This window comes from Drosophila virilis, unplaced genomic scaffold (genome assembly GCF_030788295.1).
Source record: "Drosophila virilis strain 15010-1051.87 unplaced genomic scaffold, Dvir_AGI_RSII-ME tig00001479, whole genome shotgun sequence".
NCBI lineage: Eukaryota > Metazoa > Arthropoda > Insecta > Diptera > Drosophilidae > Drosophila > Drosophila virilis.
In genome coordinates this window covers 256,608-272,763 of record NW_027212837.1, presented here as the reverse complement: position 1 = coordinate 272,763, position 16,156 = coordinate 256,608, and the positions used below count along the sequence as shown (strand labels likewise).

General features: G+C 42.3%; 1 protein-coding gene across 6 annotated transcripts in view; it reads right to left on the bottom strand.

The window, feature by feature from the left end:
• Positions 1–16,156, bottom strand: part of AlkB (alpha-ketoglutarate-dependent dioxygenase AlkB) — a 54,640-nt gene that overhangs the window by 21,606 nt on the left and 16,878 nt on the right. For 2 of the 6 annotated variants that reach the window (XM_032433182.2, XM_032433183.2), the window contains 2 exons: positions 524–1,071; positions 41–468 (listed from right to left, as the gene is read on the bottom strand). The exons of 3 other annotated variants lie outside the window; for them this stretch is intronic. In XM_032433182.2, the coding sequence (XP_032289073.1) occupies positions 129–468; positions 524–1,071 (888 nt within the window). In that variant the 3' untranslated portion in view covers positions 41–128. Of the gene's footprint in view, positions 1–40; positions 469–523; positions 1,072–6,275; positions 10,842–16,156 lie in introns of those variants that run through there. One more of the 6 variants, XM_032433186.2, reaches the window with a different exon arrangement.

Below are 16,156 nucleotides of genomic sequence, written 5' to 3'. Positions count from 1 at the left end.
TATTAAACAACTGAAAAGACAACATTTTTCGTAATTCATATATAGTATTAAACTTCGATCATTTTCGGTTTCTTAATATGCGAAATGCCAACAGAATAAATAGTATTATATACAAAAATTATTCAATTTCAAAGGCAATCATCTGAAGAAAAAACCTGACGCACATTAATATTAATGCGTGAGTCGGCGATATAACGGTTAAACGGCATCCAAAAGCACGTATCAGTAACCTGATCGTACAATTCAAAATTCATTGAATTGTTAAAGAATTCCTTGCTTTTCCATTGAGGTATTGTAAGAAAATCATTCCATGGTTCTTTCTGTGTTTTCATGACGCGTGGTACAGCATGATAACAAAGACGCGATTCCCTAGACATAGTTAAAACATCTCCACTACGAAGAAACAAAGCACTAGGTTGCTCTTCTTGTGTGTTTTGACCTATAAGAAAAATAGCAGTTTGTCCGAAACTGCATTAAGAATTTAATAAGAGCTGTGTATTTTTAAGACTATCTTAACCGGTACCTGTATGAAAATAGCGGCGCTTCATGATTCAATTCCGAATGATCAGTGTGACCAGATAAGCAAGTGCCAATAGGGTAGTAATTAATAATACCGGCTTGTGGGATGTAATTTGGAAAGCCTAAGACATAAGCAAAATATTGGGATAAGCTAAACAAGTCAATTGGGAACAATGTGTGCATGGCCTCATCGTAAGCTTTGGTATCCCAGTTGTAATGATACCCCAATGTTGTCCAGCGCATTGAAGTCTTAAGACGGTGAGCAATACTTTTCTCAGTGCACTTATGTAACTCTCTCCACCAGTCAGATACAGTATTAGATGAAAAATGTTTTGCATCCAAGTTCACGATGTTTGGAGCAAGAGGGTAATCCCGCAGACTTCGAGCTATCCAATAACGCTGACCAGTGAATGTAAATGGATTTCTGATGACCAAAAGACCAGGATGGTTTTTAAGCATATAGCACCGCCACATATGCAGTGGTCGCAAGCCAATTGGTATATTTAGGTATTCCCGCATATGTAATTCAGTGATGTTCATCGACTTCACCAACTGTGGTTACAGACATAAACAAACAATAAATAACAAAAAATGTAAATTAGCAATTATTAAGCTTTTCTTGATGAAGAAGGATAAATAAGGAGGTAGAATCCATTCCTTATAGTTTATTTAAATATATTTAACACTAAAAAAGATTACCTGAAAAATAATTTTGAGTGTTAAGATGATTTATAAACTATTCACTTGGTCTTATAGCATTAATTTGTAACATCGTAATTATTATTAAAGCGCGCATAGTTTACGCGGCTGACCCCTATATATTGGTCCAATTTGTCTTGCAAGTCGTTCCAGGAAGGCAGGAAGTTTGATATGGAGGTGAGTGAAGCCCACTTCGGAATTCGCTCTATAACCCGGGCTTGCCTGTAGCACGTATAAAATAAATGTTTTCAAAAAGCATTAAAAATAAACAAACTACTTTCATACAAACGTTTTTCACCAATTTACCACTGTTGCGGGTGGGATATCCCAAATCACTGGTGCCGATCGGCAACAAACTTATTTTTAAAGATCTTTCTTCAAATTAATTTGAGAGGTGTTTCGCACTTTTTTGAAAATTTACCTCTTCTTGGTGGAAATGGGGGTCAAAGATCTGGTGGGTGACGTTTCGCCCTGATATTCATTTTCTTGTATCCATATAAACATTAATATGAGACGTGTTTCACATTTTTGGCAAATTAAAACATTCTCGGTGGAAGGTGCAATTCAAAGACTTTTTGGTGAAGTTAAATTTTGTCCGATTTGCTTCAAACTTATTTTCAAATCTCTATATAAGAATTTTATTGTATACCTGTTTCAGCGAATTAGGAAATTCCACCCACAACAGTGGTATATTGGCGGAAAACGTTTGTATGAAAGTTGTTTGTTTATCGTCCGATCTTTGTAAAAATCATTATCAAAGCTTTTTGAGGACATCTATTTTAAACGTGCCACGGGGACCGTCTGATTTATTTGCATCCTATTTCTTATTACCGTAATAAGAATTCTTCGACAAGCCAACGATGAATTACCCTTATATAGACACAGATTTTTTTTCAAGCAAAATTGATACGCAAAGCAAAAAAAAAATTTTAATATAATATGTAAATATTTATAATTTAGGTCATCTATGTTTTTATTATAATATACTTGTACGGGGTTTCTTGAAAAGCTATGCAGGGAAAATGAGATGCACAAAAGTGCACAATGAGTGAAAGCAAGACACACTCTGCACATATACACATGTTTTCGGGCTGTTAGGATTTAAAACTGACATACATGTAAGAATGAGTGCGTCTTATAATGTTTATTAAATGCAATACATTACAAGATTCCATATGAAGTCGGATTTATTAGCTCCATTTTTAGCTTCACTCTCATCTCCTCTTCACCTTGGTCTGATGCTCCCGAACTACTTTTCCAGCCGTGGAACGCTTCTCTGCCACATCCACGGTCAGTTTAGTTCATAAAGGTTATTGAACTCCTTCACTTGTTCGAACTTGTGGATACCTGCATTCAACGTCACTTTAAACTTCTATTACAGGTCGTATCCAACAAGCGTATCAACGTACCAATCCGAAATTACTAAAAATATATGTTTCGCGTTTAGGTCATCCACTCGGACATCAGCTATAAATTCGCCCAAAACAGACGTAGCTACGTTGCCTAAACCAAACAACTTCAAATGACTTTTTGTAGCGGGTAGTTTGCAAAATTTGTATCAGAGACGCACTTACGCATCAACAATACATTTGCGTCTGTGTCGGCATAAACGACAGCGTTGTATTGTAAATAAGTTCAGCAATATGCTTTTAAATAATTGACATTCGGCTTTGTTGCACCTCAAGCTTCAGCCATATGGCAACTTTCGTTAGATTTAAAGCATTTTGTTTCCACTTTGCATTCTGCTTTTTTGTGTGATGATGACAATTGTAAGAGTGCTGCTCCTCATTTTTCTCGCATCGGTTGAAAATCTCATCTGTTTTTATTTTAAATTTTCGAGCGTTTATACCAAATGTTAAGTTCATTTCTTCGTTTTTCTCGGTCGCAATATGCCGTCTCGCTGCATTTTTCTTCCTCTACGACGTTTTTCCTAGCTTGACGCCTGTTCATATCCTTGAACGTATATTTTCGCAAATGTGTATTGCACCGGCGACTTTTATATGAGGTTACGTTGACGTTTTTTGTTTGACATGGTAAACTTACGTGTTTCCGGCATTCTTTATCTATGGTACGGTTGAGCCCCCATGTAAGAATTATTGATGATGATTTTCCTGTTTTATTTCATTTTTTCGTTTTTACATTTTCAAATTTGTCATATTGGTGTTTTACCGGTTGCGGTAACATGTAAGTGGCGAAAGTACCGCTTTTTAAAATAAACAGCTGACAAGTTTCTTTAATTAACATAAGCGCCGTAAAGTTTTCCTTCCAAAACTCAAAAATTGCGCTCTCAAAGTAAGGGCTCCATTTTAGGTACTCTTTTCGAGATTTCGCCATGTTAAAATTCTAAAAACGGTGGGCTTGTTTTAATATTAAATTTCTTATATAAAGTTGCCGCTTGCCTTCGTTGATATATCAGCTGCTTATGGTTATGATACTTTACTATTTTCACAACATCGATAGAAATCTCGATTAGTTAATTAATCATTGCAAAAAACACGAAATGTTCGGGGCGAATTCACATTTCTGAAAAATGTGCCTTTTTTGAATGATGTGTGAAATCTGTTTTCTTATGGGGAAATACAGGGCAAACATTTGTAAAAAATTTTACTTTTCCTGAAATGTGTGAGAAATGTGTTCAGTGAGGCTATAAAAGTGCTCACATCTCTGATAAATGATTTGATGAGTCCCAAATTATTCGAGTTGGTTTTAGGAGTTGTTTGCTTGGTTTGTTCCCATCTTCAATATCTTATCAAGACCGATCATTTTATCAAATGTCGAGACAATTCAACAGAAAATTTATGCTGCGTAGAACATGGGTAAAAACATTTTTCTGAGTTTCGGGCAGCCCTCTTGGGCTAAGTTCAGTGCTGAATGCAAATTGGCTGGATGTGCAGCGAAGTGGACATCGGTGAGGTTTTTTTTAGGAACTGAGACGCGAATTCGATAAGCATTAACTGTACATTTATTTTTACACATAACCATAGCAAAAATGGCATCCCATAACATGTTGACTTGGTCAACTGGGTTAGTTTGCTTGACTTCGTTATAATATTGAGAAAAAAAATGAGATGTCCGTGCTTTAGTGTACCGGTTTTAAGCTCGATAACGTGAATTGGCTGCTTTTCGCAGTACGTAAAGTCTAATCTCAAATCTGTACCAAAGGAAGCATGTAGCTTCTTAAAATTATCATTGCATGGTAATGGCGATAGCAGCCATTAAATGGTTCAGCCTTATATAGGCGGAAGTAGCTGCCTGGCGCCATGATACGTTCCATATAAACCTACAAATTCTGACAGACATTGACCGAGTCACATACAGTTTTGTTAAGTTATTGTACCAAAATGAAAAACATCGCACAAATTACTTTTTAACTTTCGTTTCCCCACGCGCTTCTTTACGAAAGACCACAAATTTTCAATAGGGTTTAAGTCTGGCTTCTGGGCGGTGATATCAATGAGTTTGCTGCAATTGTACAGCAGCCAAGTCCTGCACAGAAACGATTTCAGTTTGCGGTCGTTCCTGATAAAGCGTGTACCTCTGTTTATTGGGGTTTGTGGGAAAACCAAATTGATTGCACTGCTTGACAATTCAGTCTTTAGAATGTCCAAGCAAAACTCTTTCGTCACCACATCCTTGAAAAGCCCAGCCCCACACCATTACAGAGAGATTGCCAAACTTAACTGTGGGTATTTTTCTTTCTCTTATTTTTTTCTTCTTTTTTTCGTTCAGCCAGGCATAATGAGAAGAATCCGATTTAGTTTTATTTAACAAAAACTTAAATTACCTAAATGAGGAATTAATTTTGATTAAAATAAAAAAATTTCCAACTCGACTTTCTGCACGGGTAAGCAATCGTCAGTTTTTCGAAAAATCGCGAACAAGATCACATATGTATCCTGCTTCTTGTGCACACGTACACCCATACAAACATTTATTTAGGTGATATGATATTAATGAGAGTACTGAGAGTATGTCTTCTCATTCGAGTGAGCAGTTTTGTGAAATTATTAAAGCGTTTGACCCGTCCATGTGCAAAATTGCTATTTGTTGGTTAGAGTATGATATCTTTTGCAGCTGATCTGGTTCTAGTAGTGGTGAGTAGAGAGATAAATGAAGTAGAAGCAGCAGCGAATGCAGCCATAAGGAACATGGTCAGCTGGATGCGTCGGGCTAGCAAGTCATCAGAGGCTATGCTTATAACAAGCTGCATTAGTATCGACTCAAAGGCTTCCATCAAATATCTGGGGGTCATATTAGACAACAGGCTTGGATTTCGACCTTACGTTGACTATATTAGCCATAAAGCAGCACGAATGCAGACGTATACTACCCAACGGTTCTGTTCCCTCACATGATGGACTGGTGCGGTTCATGCTGAGAGGAGACGGTAACTGGAGAAATCAAAGCCAACGTAAAGAATTAGGCATCCACAGGGATCTGAGAAGATGCTGTAGAGATGCTACTGGCCAGGGTATAACTCTCAGTCTTACCAGGCCTAGCGAGTTACAAGATATTTATAATATCGCTGGGAGTGAGGGCTTAAGGGGGAAGGGGGTGAGTATCCTGACCAGACCAAGGCTAGCTCTATTTCCGCACGCCTACACTACCGGGCCGTGGCCTCGTACCAACTACACTAGTGGGCCGTGGCCTCGTACCAACTACTCTAGCGGGCCGTGACCCCGCGCCAACTACTCCAGCGGGCCGTGGCCTCACGCCAACTCCACTACCCATACTCTCTATCGGGCCGTGGCCTCGTACCACTCCTCTATCGGGCCGGTAATGCCCACCCCGGGGCCACAATCCCATACCACATGCTCCTGATCGAGGTTAGGTCGAACACCGGTTAATTCCGATGTTAAGGTAAGCCAGGTTACCAGAAAACAAAGAATTGTCCGGTTTCTTCTCGATAATTATAACATATGCACTTTATTTACTCCTCGCTTATTGCTACTTTATAGAACCTCACGAGCTAAACCCTGACGCTCTGTTTTCTGGAACCCTAGCGCTCCGCTGTACACTCTATGACCTTCCTCATCTCACAATGCACGTCTACTCACCCTAAGCGTTCGTTCCCAAGTGTCGGCGCGATCGCCGGCAAGCCATGCGCTTGCCTCGGCCGGTCAACCTCGCCGCAAGCTTTCTTAACTTCGCCTCGGAGCTTTCGCTCTTCGTCGCCGAATTGCAGTTGCGCTCTCGAGTGCGGTGTTGAGCAACCGACGCATTCGCGCCTCTCTTGCGATCAGTTCTATCTGTAAATTCAGCTTCTTGGTTAACTTACTCATTACTTATTTGTTAATGCCCTATCTCAGTGCGGCTCACATTTTACTAGGCCTATTCTCAATTATGTTATTAGTGTTAATCTTATCTAAACTTTATTATAATGGTTTCGTTGGGCGATGGGTGTCGCTCTCATCCTTCGCCTACTCGTGGGCATTTACGTGCCCTGGATCTTCGTCTTCTTCGTCGCCCGTCGCCTTTTGGTAGAATGGTTTCAACTGTGAAATGTTGGCCACGCTCTTCTTATGGTCGCCTGATTTCACCAGCCGTACAATATTGGGGGACATGAATTTGACGACCCTGTATGGGGCCGTCACGTGCCGCTTCTGTAGCCAACATAAGTCTGCCTTTGCAGCTCTACGCGCCGCCTTCTGGGTTCTTCAGGCTCTCGATTTGAGCCGGACTTGATTTGCCTTTTCCTTACCTTTTCCATCGGGTGCCGAGCAGGTGCTCCCCTTCCATTACCTGGGAGGCCTTCCTCCGACTCCCTCTGTCGCCGAGCCGGTGCTCCCTTTCGATTACTTGGGAGGCCTTCCTCCGACTCCCTCTGTAGCCAAGCAGGTGCTCCCTTTTCATAACCGGGGGGTCCTTCCTCCGGCTCGCTCTGTAGCGGAGCAGGTGCTCCCTTTTCATGACCTGGGAGGCCTTCCTCCGGCTCCCTCTGTAGCCGAGCAGGTGCTCCCTTTTCATGACCTGGGAGGCTTTTTCCCCCGGCTCCCTCTGTAGCCGAGCAGGTGCTCCCTTTTCATGACCTGGGAGGCCTTCCTCCGGCTCCCTGTGTAGCCGCGCAGGTGCTCCCTTTTCATGACCTGGGAGGCTATGAGGCCATGATGAGCATCGCCATGCTGATCGTTTTTTCCCCTAAGCTGACGTGTACTCTCAAGGCTTTCTCCACCACTATGGTAGTATTTCCTCCGCTCTTCCCCGAATCGTCCACTTGCGTACGCAGTCTTCACTCATGAAGCTTCGAGTGGCTCCAGTATCGATCGTGGCAGGCATCGTTCGTCCGCCGATCTCTACCGCAGCGACGATCCGGCCACCGTCCACCTTCAGCGGGTGTCCTACTACTGCGTTCCGTGTGTATCGGCGCCGACCCGATCCTGGTCCGGACGACGCCGTTGCCCCTTTCCCGCCTCCGCGCGGTGGCAACACTCCCGACTTATCCGGCCCCTGCTTTCACATACCCAACAAAATAAGACGGGGGCGTTGGGACATTGCCTGGCGAAGTGCCCCTCCTGTGCGCACCTACGACACGCGCGTCGCGGATCATATCCGTTCACGGCAGCTTGGCAAGCCGAGCCCAAATCTCAGTCGAATGACCGCCATCCTGCACATAGGTGGACAGCCACTTACGTAGCTCCTCCACCCGCCCGTCTTTTTCCAGCCCAAACTCCTAGGCGATCGCCACTAACTCCTCTTTGCGTCGCTGGTGAATCCAAGGGACGCCTACCCCCGGGTTTTGGCACTCACCTGCCTCCATCCTTTATTATATACCTTCTTGGTTGCCGACGTCGCTGTTTCCCTCTCTTCCTGTTTTAGGGGTTCCGACGGTCCCTTTTATTTCTCTTCTTTCTTTGATCAGTTGGTGTCTTTAGTCACTTTTACCAAACTTACTCAGCCACTTTTGTTCCGTTTAGTTTTCTCTTTATTTTGCCTCTTTATCTTCCACCAAACAAATATACAAAAAAAATTCAAAAAAAAATTTTCTTTTCTTTTGTTTATAAAAAACTCAATTAAATTGTCCTTTTCACTTTTTCATTCACATTCAATCTTAAAATGCGACCATCCTCACTGCCCCCGACAACTGTACTGACGAATTCAACTTTCACTGCGCGTGAGTTGAATTCGCCCCACTGTACAGCCGCTGCCACGACGCCTTAACGGCCCTTCGACGCCGTCGTCGACTGCGCCGCGCGTTTGTGCACCCGTGCGCGAGCGTGATATCGACGTCTTTTCGTCTCCTTGCTTTGCGTGCTAGATTTTTGCAAGCATTTTCGACACTAAAATTCTGCACGTGTTCATTTTTCTGCCTTTGCCTAACACAGGGTATAACAATGTTTGCTGGGGTATACTGGACTACTTAATCCCCTAGTTTTATATTTCACACATATGCCATATCCTCATTAACTTGTTCTCTGCTAGGGTACTTTCCCACTAGGGTTTACCCGACTAAAAATACCCCTTTTTAAAATAAAACCTTTTTTTTTTGAAAATACCTTTTTGGGCATGTTTGCGGGATTTAATCCGCTGACATGCCACACCCCTAAACGCCTCTGGTCCCTGCTTGGGCGCCACTTGTAAGGATGCTACTGGCCGGGGCATAACTCTCAGTCTTACCAGGTCTAGCGAGTTACAAGATATTTATACTTTCGCTGGGAGAGAGGGTTTAAAGGGAAAGGGGGTGAGTATCCTGACCAGACCTAGGCTAGCTCTATTTCCGCACGCCTACACTACCGGGCCGTGGCCTCGTACCAACTACACTAGCGGGCCGCGGCCTCGCACCAACTACTCTAGCGGGCCGTGACCCCGCGCCAACCACTCTACCGGGCCGCGGCACCGCGCCAACGACTCTAGCGGGCCGTGGCCTCGCTCGAACTCCACTACCCAAACTCTTTATCGGGCCGTGGCCTCGTACCACTACTCTATCCGGCCGAAGCCTCGCGCCAACTCTATCGGGCCGTGGCCTCGTACCCCTACTCTATCGGGCCGGTAATGCCCACCCCGGGGCCACAATCCCATACCACATGCTCCTGATCGAGGTTAGGTCGAACACCGGTTAATTCCGATGTTAAGGTAAGCCAGGTTACCAGAAAACAAAGAAATGTCCGGTTTCTTCTCGATAATTGTAACATATGCACTTTATTCATTCCTCGCTTATTGCTACTTTATAGAACCTCACGAGCTAAGCCCTGCTGCACTGTTTTCTGGAGCCCTAGCGCTCCGCTGTACACTATGACCTTCCTCGTCTCACAATGCACGTCTACTCACCCTTAGCGTTCGTTCCCAAGTGTCGGCGCGATCGCCGGCAAGCCATACGCATGCCTCGACCGCTCAACTTCGCCGCGAGCTTTCGCTCTTCGCCGCCGAATTGGAGTTGCGCTCTCGAGTGCGGTGTTGAGCAACCGATCAGCATCGCACGGTTGCAGCGACGGCAGGCGTTTAAATTCAAATTCGCTCTTCTAACTTTCATGGTTCCTTGCCTCTTTACTCACTAATATAATTGGTGATTATAATATAATTAATACTTATTATATAAGTATCAGGATAATGAATAAGTAATATGGCTTATAATATTGTCGGCGCCTCGCCTCCTATATAACTAATACCACCAGCGGCTCCTCGCCGTGATTTGGCCACGGGAACGATGGCTTCTCGCCAAAAAAACTGCGGGGCGGCGGAACTCAGTAGCCGTCTCACAATGCGAAAAGAAGCTACGTAGAATCGAGACTGCCTAAAATAGGCAACCCATCCAACCCTGCGAGAAAAGTGGTGTCTGAGTGGGGGGAATGAGTTTGGTTTGTGGGTTTTGACGGAGTCACACAGACACGCACACACAAATGTTGTGAATGAGCTGATCATGGGCGTGAGGTGCGCCACTCTATTTTATGATTTGAGCAAACCCGAACAAAACGAAGTCGACTGTATATGTTCTATGGTTAGTGGTGATACGCACCAAGCCTCCGTTACAAACATCCCAGCTCCTTTCTATACAGAAATACATGCGCAGTTTACGCAGCGGAACTGTATTCAGATTTGGGATCAAAACAATTATCAATGGTGCAGTGTATTCATTTTAGCACTTTGTATAAGTTAACTCCAAGGTTTATTAAACGATGAAAAAATATAATTTTTATGGAAGCAAGACTTCCTTTATTTGATGTTAATTTAGAACTAAATAAACTTAAATCAATTCCAGTCCTAGTAACCTGTTGCTTAGCGGCAGCGGCGTCGCTGCTGATGTTGTTGGCCCGTTGTCATTTGTCAAAAATTTAACTTTTTTTTTTAATAAATGAGAGAGAAATGTGTTCAGTGAAGCTATAAAAGTGCTCACATCTCTGATAAAAGATTTGATGAGTCCCAAATTAATCGAGTTGGTTTTTAGAGGTTGTTTGCTTGGTTTGTTCCCACCATCAATATCTTATCGAGAGCGATCATTTTATCAAATGTCGAGACAATTCAACAGAAAAATTATGCAGCGTAGAACATGGGTGAAAACATTTTTCTGAGTTTCGGGCATAGTGGTCACTATGCGTGATTTTATTCTACCTCTTGGGCTAAGTTCATTGCAGAAGGCAAATTGGCTGGATGTGCAGCGAAGTGGACATCGGTGATGTTTTTTTTAGGTGCTGAAATGCGAATTCGAAAAGCATTAACTGTACATTTTTTTTTACACATAACCATTGTAAAAATGGCATCCTATACCATGTTGACTTGGTCAACTGGGTTAGTTTGCTCGACTTCGTTATAATATTGAGAAAAAAATTAGATGTCGGTACCTTAGCGTACCGGTTTTTAGCTCGATAATGTGAATTGGCTGCTTTTCGCTGTATGTAAAGTCTAATCTCAAATCTGCACTAAGGGAAGCATGTACCGCGTATGTTGGGCCTCTAATCTAGCTTCTTATAATTATCATTGCCTGGTAATGGCGATAGCTGCCATTAAATGGTTCAGCCTTTTATAGGCGGCGGTAGTTGCCTGGCGCCATGATACGTATTTTCCATATAAACCTACAAGTTCTGGCAGACATTGATCGAGTCACATACAGTTTTGTTAAGTAATTGTTCCAAAATGAAAAACATCGCACAAATTCATTTTTAAGTTTCGTTTCCCCACGCGCTTCTTTAAAAAAAGACCACAAATTTTCAATAGGGTTTGAGTCTGGCTTCTGGGCGGGGGTATCAATGAGTTTGCTGCAATTGTACAGCAGCCAAGTCCTGCACAGAAACGATTGCAATTTGGGGTCGTTCCTGATAAGGCTTGTACCTCTGTTTATTGGGGTTTTGTGGGAAAACCAAACTTGATTGCACTGCTTGACAATTCAGTCTTTAGAATGTCCAAACAAAACTCTTTCGTCACCACATCATTGAAAATGCGAAGCTCACCAACACCTTTCGACGTTATGCAGCCCCACACCATTACAGAGAGATTGCCAAACTTAACTGTGGGTATTTTTCTTTCTCTTTTTTTTTCGTCCAGTCAGGCATAATGAGAAGAATCCGATTTACTTTTATTTAACAAAACCTTAAATGACCTAAATGAGGAATTAATTTTGATTAAAATAAAAATAATTCCAACTCGACTTTCTGCACGGGTAACAAATCGTCAGTTTTTCGAAAAATCGCGAACAAGATCACATATGTACCCTGCTTCTTGTGCACACGCAGACCCATACAAACATTTATTTAGGTGATATGATATTAATGAGAGTACTGAGAGTATGTCTTCTCATTCGAGTGATCAGTTTTGTGAAATTATTAAAGCCTTTAACCCGCCCATGTGCAAAATTGCTATTTGTTGGTTAGAGTATGAAATCTTTTTAGGCCGGTGAGACACGCATATTTACATATCATATATATGTAAGAAAGACCCAGGGATGCAGAATCATTTGCAGATGATCTGGTTCTTGTAGTGGTGAGCAAAGAGATAATGGAAGTAGAAGCAGCAGCGAATGCAGCCATAAGGAACATGGTCAGCTGGATGCGTCGGGCTAGCAGGCCATCAGAGGCTATGCTTATACCAAGCTGCATTAGTATCGAGTCAAAGGCTTCCATCAAATATCTGGGGGTCATATTAGACAACAGGCTTAGATTTCGACCTCACGTTGACTATATTAGCCAGAAAGCAGCCAAAATGCAGACGTATACTACCCAACGGTTCTGTTCCCCCACATGATGGACTGGTGCGGTTCATGTTGAAAGGAGACGACAACTGGAGATATCTTAGCCAACGTAAAGAATTAGGCATCCACAGGGATCTGAGAAGATGCGAAAAGAAGCTACGTAGAATGGAGACTGCCTAAAATAGACAACCAATCCAACCCTGCGAGAAAAGTGGTGTCTGAGTGGGGGGAATGAGTTTGGTTCTAGGGTTTTGACGGAGTCACACAGACACGCACAGACAAATGTTGTGAATGAGCAGATCATGGGCGCAGATCGTGGGCGTGAGGTGCGCTACTCTATTTTATGATTTGAGCAAACCCGAACAAAACGAAGTCAACTGTGGACGAGAAATCATAAATGCATGGCCACATGCGTTTGCACGAGTTGTCCTATCTATATGTTCTATGGTTAGTGGTGATACGCACCAAGCCTCCGTTACAAACATTCCAGCTCCTTTCTATACAGAAATACATGCGCATTTTACGCAGCGGAACTGTATTCAGATTTGGGATCAAAGCAATTATCGATGGTGCAGTGTATTCATTTTCGCACTTTGGATAAGTTAATTCCAAGGTTTATTAAACGATGAAAAAATATAATTTTTATGGAAGCAAGACTTCCTTTATTTGATGTTAATTTGCAACTAAATAAACTTAAATCAATTCTAGCCCTAGTAACCTGTGGCTTAGCGGCAGCGGCGTTGGCAGCGGTGTCGCTGCTGATGTTGTTGGCCCGTTGTCATTTGTCAAAAATTTGACTTTTTCTGAAATGTGTGAGAAATGTGTTCAGTGAGGCTATAAAAGTGCTCACATCTCTGATAAATGATTTGATGAGTCCCAAATTATTCGAGTTGGTTTTTGGTTTGTTCCCACCTTCAATATCTTATCGAGACCGATCATTTTATCAAATGTCAAGACAATTCAACAGAAAAATTATGCTGCGTAGAACATGGGTAAAAACATTTTTCTGAGTTTCGGGCATAGTGACCGTGAGTGATTTTATTCTACCTCTTGGGCTAAGTTCAGTGCTGAAGGCAAATTGGCTGGATGTGGAGCGAAGTGGACATCGGTGAGGTCTTTTTAGGAACTGAGACGCGAATTCGAAAAGCATTAACTGTACATTTTTTTTTTACACATAACCATAGCAAAATTGACTTGGTCAACTGGGTTAGTTTGCTCGACTTCGTTATAATATTGAGAAAAAAATTAGATGTCGGTACCTTAGCGTACCGGTTTTTAGCTCGATAATGTGAATTGGCTGCTTTTCGCTGTATGTAAAGTCTAATCTCAAATCTGCACTAAGGGAAGCATGTACCGCCTATGTTAGGCCTCCGATCTAGCTTCTTATAATTATCATTGCCTGGTAATGGCGATAGCAGCCATTAAATGGTTCAGCCTTTTATATGCGGCGGTAGTTGCCTGGCGCCATGATACGTATTTTCCATATAAACCTACAAGTTCTGGCAGACATTGATCAAATCACATACAGTTTTGTTAAGTAATTGTTCCAAAATGAAAAACATCGCACAAATTATTTTTTAAGTTTCGTTTCCCCACGCGTTTCTTTAAAAAAAGACCACAAATTTTCAATAGGGTTTAAGTCTGGCATCTGGACGGGGGTATCAATGAGTTTGCTGCAATTGTACAGCAGCCAAGTCCTGCACAGAAACGATTGCAATTTGGGGTCGTTCCTGATAAGGCTTGTACCTCTGTTTATTGGGGTTTTGTGGGAAAACCAAACTTGATTGACAATTCAGTCTTTAGAATGTCCAAGCAAAACTCTTTCGTCACCACATCATTGAAAATGCGAAGCTCACCAACACCTTTCGACGTTATGCAGCCCCACACCATTACAGAGAGATTGCCAAACTTAACTGTGGGTATTTTTCTTTCTCTTTTTTTTCGTCCAGTCAGGCATAATGTGAAGAATCCGACTTATTTTTATATAACAAAAACATTAAATACCTAAATGAGGAATTTATTTTGATTAAAATAAAAATAAATCCAATTCGACTTTCTGCACGGGTAACCAATCGTCAGTTTTTCGAAAAATCGCGAACAAGATCACATATGTACCCTGCTTCTGATCTGGTTCTAGTAGTGGTGAGTAGAGAGATAAATGAAGTAGAAGCAGCAGCGAATGCAGCCATAAGGAACATGGTCAGCTGGATGCGTCGGGCTAGCAGGCCATCAGAGGCTATGCTTATACCAAGCTGCATTAGTATCGAGTCAAAGGCTTCCATCAAATATCTGGGGGTCATATTAGACAACAGGCTTAGATTTCGACCTTACACGTTGACTATATTAGCCAGAAAGCAGCCAAAATGCAGACGTATACTACCCAACGGTTCTGTTCCCCCACATGATGGACTGGTGCGGTTCATGTTGAAAGGAGACGACAACTGGAGATATCTAAGCCAACGTAAAGAATTAGGCATCCACAGGGATCTGAGAAGATGCGAAAAGAAGCTACGTAGAATGGAGACTGCCTAAAATAGGCAACCCATCCACCCTGCGAGAAAAGTGGTGTCTGAGTGGGGGGAATGAGTTTGTTTCTTGGGTTTTGGCGGAGTCACACAGACACGTACAGACAAATGTTGTGAATGAGCAGATCATGGGCGTGAGGTGCGCCACTCTATTTTATGATTTGAGCAAACCCGAACAAAACGAATTCGACTGTGGACGAGAAATCAAAAATGCACGGCCTCATGCGTTTGTACGAGTTGTCCTATCTATATGGTCTATGGTTAGTGGTGATACGCACCAAGCCTCCGTTACAGACATTCCAACTCCTTTCTACATAGAAATACATGCGCAGTTTACGCAGCGGAACTGTATTCAGATTTGGGATCAAAGCAATTATCGGTGGTGCAGTGTATTAATTTTCGCACTTTGTATAAGTTAATTCCAAGGTTTATTAAACGATGAAAAAATATAATTTTTATGGAAGCAAGACTTCCTTTATTTGATGTTAATTTGCAACTAAATAAACTTAAATCAATTCTAGCCCTAGTAACCTGTTGCCTAGCGCCAGCGGCGTTGGCAGCGGCGTCGCTGCTGATGTTGTTGGCCTGTTGTGATTTGTCAAAAATTTGACTTTTTCTGAAATGTGTGAGAAATGTGTTCAGTGAGGCTATAAAAGTGCTCACATCTCTGATAAATGATTTGATGAGTCCCAAATTATTCGAGTAGGTTTTTAGAGGTTGTTTGCTTGGTTTGTTCCCACCTTCAATATCTTATCGAGACCGATCATTTTATCAAATGTCAAGACAATTCAACAGAAAAATTATGCTGCGTAGAACATGGGTAAAAACATTTTTCTGAGTTTCGGGCATAGTGACCTTGCGTGATTTTATTCTACCTCTTGGGCTAATTTCAGTGCTGAAGGCAAATTGGCTGGATGTGCAGCGAAGTGGACATCGGTGAGGTTTTTTTAGGAACTGAGACGCGAATTCGAAAAGCATTAACTGTACATTTTTTTTTACACATAACCATAGCAATATTGACTTGGTCAACTGGGTTAGTTTGCTCGACTTCGTTAAAATATTGAGAGAAAAATGAGATGTCCGTGCCTTAGCGTACCGGTTTTTAGCTCGATAATGTGAATTGGCTGCTTTTCGCTGTATGTAAAGTCTAAGTCAAATCTGCAGTAAGGGAAGCATGTACCGCCTATGTTGGGCCTCTGTTCTAGCTTCTTATAATTATCATTGCCTGGTAATGGCGATAGCTGCCATTAAATGGTTCAGCCTTTTATAGGCGGCGGTAGTTGCCTGGCGCCATGAT